The sequence below is a fragment of the Olea europaea genome, unplaced genomic scaffold (assembly GCF_002742605.1).
Source record: "Olea europaea var. sylvestris unplaced genomic scaffold, O_europaea_v1 scaffold311, whole genome shotgun sequence".
In the NCBI taxonomy this organism is placed as follows: domain Eukaryota; kingdom Viridiplantae; phylum Streptophyta; class Magnoliopsida; order Lamiales; family Oleaceae; genus Olea; species Olea europaea.
In genome coordinates, this window is record NW_019249854.1 from 26113 (window position 1) to 28401 (window position 2289).

General features: G+C 37.8%; 1 protein-coding gene across 1 annotated transcript; it reads left to right on the forward strand.

The window, feature by feature from the left end:
• The first annotated feature begins 122 nt into the window (after positions 1-122).
• Positions 123-1939, forward strand: LOC111385200 (U-box domain-containing protein 35-like). Its single transcript, XM_023009577.1, has 6 exons — positions 123-461; positions 593-681; positions 836-957; positions 1035-1235; positions 1355-1592; positions 1703-1939. The coding sequence occupies exons 1-6, from the start codon at positions 305-307 to the stop codon at positions 1937-1939; spliced, it is 1044 nt and encodes a 347-aa protein (XP_022865345.1). The 5' UTR covers positions 123-304.
• Positions 1940-2289: the final 350 nt, after the last annotated feature.

Here is a 2289-nt window from a genome sequence, read left to right on the forward strand (position 1 = left end):
GGCCTCTGCTGAAGTAAAACTGTTCCTTTATTTTGATTGTTTGGTCATTATTCAACGATGGTTAACGTCTGTTTTGTTAGTTAAGTATTGCACTTTCCACGTAGACAGTGTTGTAGGGAGGAGAGAGTTCCCTCTGTGTCATTTCCTTCGTCCATTTGGTTAAAAAAAAAAAAAACTACCGGGAGGAAATCGGTGGAGGTAATGGTGGTGGAGCTCCTCCCAGTAACAGCAGCGCAACCCTCATTCTACCACCACCACCACCCCCATCTTTAATCAAAACCTTAATTTTCTTCCATTCCAAAAAATGCCACCCCAAATTCTACACGATGATAATCCCACTGTTGTGGCCGTCGATAAAGACAAGCATAGTTTTTCTGCCGTTCGATGGGCGATTGATCATCTCTTGATGACCAATCCAACCCTCATTTTAATCCATGTAAAGACCGGACAATCTCAAAATCGTAGGTACCCTCATTATTTAATTGTTGACTTCTTTTAATTTCCTTGTAATTTTGTCACAAAATCCATTCTACAGTGCTTTAATAAATGGGATTGATTAGTTTTACTAGTTTTTATTTCAACTTCACTGCAGAAAATTTAAATGGGGTCTCCCCAGATGCAAATGGTGGATTCCTTGACGAAATTTTCACGCCTTTTCGTGCATATTGTGCATGCAAAGGGGTAAGCAAATTTTTTTGTATAATGATTGTTTAAGGAAATTTTGATTTACCCATTGGGAAATAGTTTGTTGTGGCTCGAAACATTTGGGGGAAACAGTTCAAAAAAATCGTGTTACGCAGAGTTCTGATGGAAATTCGATGTCCTGGTTTTTCAGATAATAGTGAGAGAGGCAGTCATTGAAGGTGATGATGTGTCTAATTCACTTATAGACTACATCAACCATCACCATGTTACCAATGTGGTTCTTGGTGGCTCATCGCGGAGTGCTCTTTCAAGGTCTCTCTCGATCTTTATCTATCTATAGTGGGTTTGGAATTTATATTGATAGAATGAATTGTATTTTGCTGGAGTAGGAAATTTTGGACTTACGATGTACCAACTTTGATAAACAAGACTGCTCCAGATTTTTGTTCAGTGTATGTAATTGTGAAAGGAAAGACACAATCTGTCCGACTAGCAGCACGACATGCAGCCAGTTCGACTCCACCTAGGATACCTTCCACACAAGCACAGTCTGTCAAGATTAACAACTTTGAACCAGACACTGGATCCAGGTACTTATTTTAGTAATTTGAACTCGAGGTTTAGTCTTAGATTCTTAAGTATAATATCTATACTGCATAGAAAAAAATATGAATTCTGGTTCAGCTAGATTTTCTACTTGTGGGAGCAGGGCAAATTCTATAAGAGAGTGGAAGGGTGTAGGTTCTGAGAGGATCGTGTCCAACAAAGGTCCAGGGAATGGATCAATGGACAATTATGACATTTCCAGTCGAGTAGGATCGAAAATGTCACCTGGCCACATTTCCCTAGACAGACCAGTCAAGTTGGGATCAATTGATATTCCAACACAAAATTTAGACTTCACCTTTATTGCAGAAGGTGGTGATGACAAATATTCCTCATCTTCAGTAAGTACTGTATGGTGCAAATGGCGAATCTTTGAATAAATTTTAATAGAAGTCGATATTTCAATCATTACATTCCAATTACCTTGATTTGAAAATTTCCCTAATGGCAGAAAGAAGCTGAAGACGAGATGAAAAGACTAAAGCATGAGGTGAGGCAGACCATGGACATGTATAATACTGCTTGCAAGGAAGCAGTTTCTGCCCAACAAAAGGTAAATAATGCTACTTTTGGCAGCAAGAATGAAAATTCCGTAGTATCTAATATTGTAAAGAAGAAGCTAGGCAACCAAACACACCTTCTCTCACCCCAAGATCGCACACCATGGAACGATTCGGTTTCTGTTTAATAATTTATGTAAGCTTCGATCAAGATGAAATAGAACAAATAGATTAAAATTTAACAGCAGTAATTTTAGTTTACGTAGTACATTCCATAACTTAAATAAACAATCTCATTAGGCGATTTTATTTCACTTGAAACTTTAGACGACTTGTTGGAGAGCAATCTGTGGGCTTCAAAAACTTTCATCATAGATGATGTTAGAGCATGACTAGAAGTAAGTACATCAGGTCAAAAATAATCTTGGATGGGGAACTGCACATGATAGCACTTTTTCTATAAATAATTTGATGAAACATACATATAACTTTAATCATGACGCTGAGGACTGTTAAAGCATGCATTTTGATCCTCTTC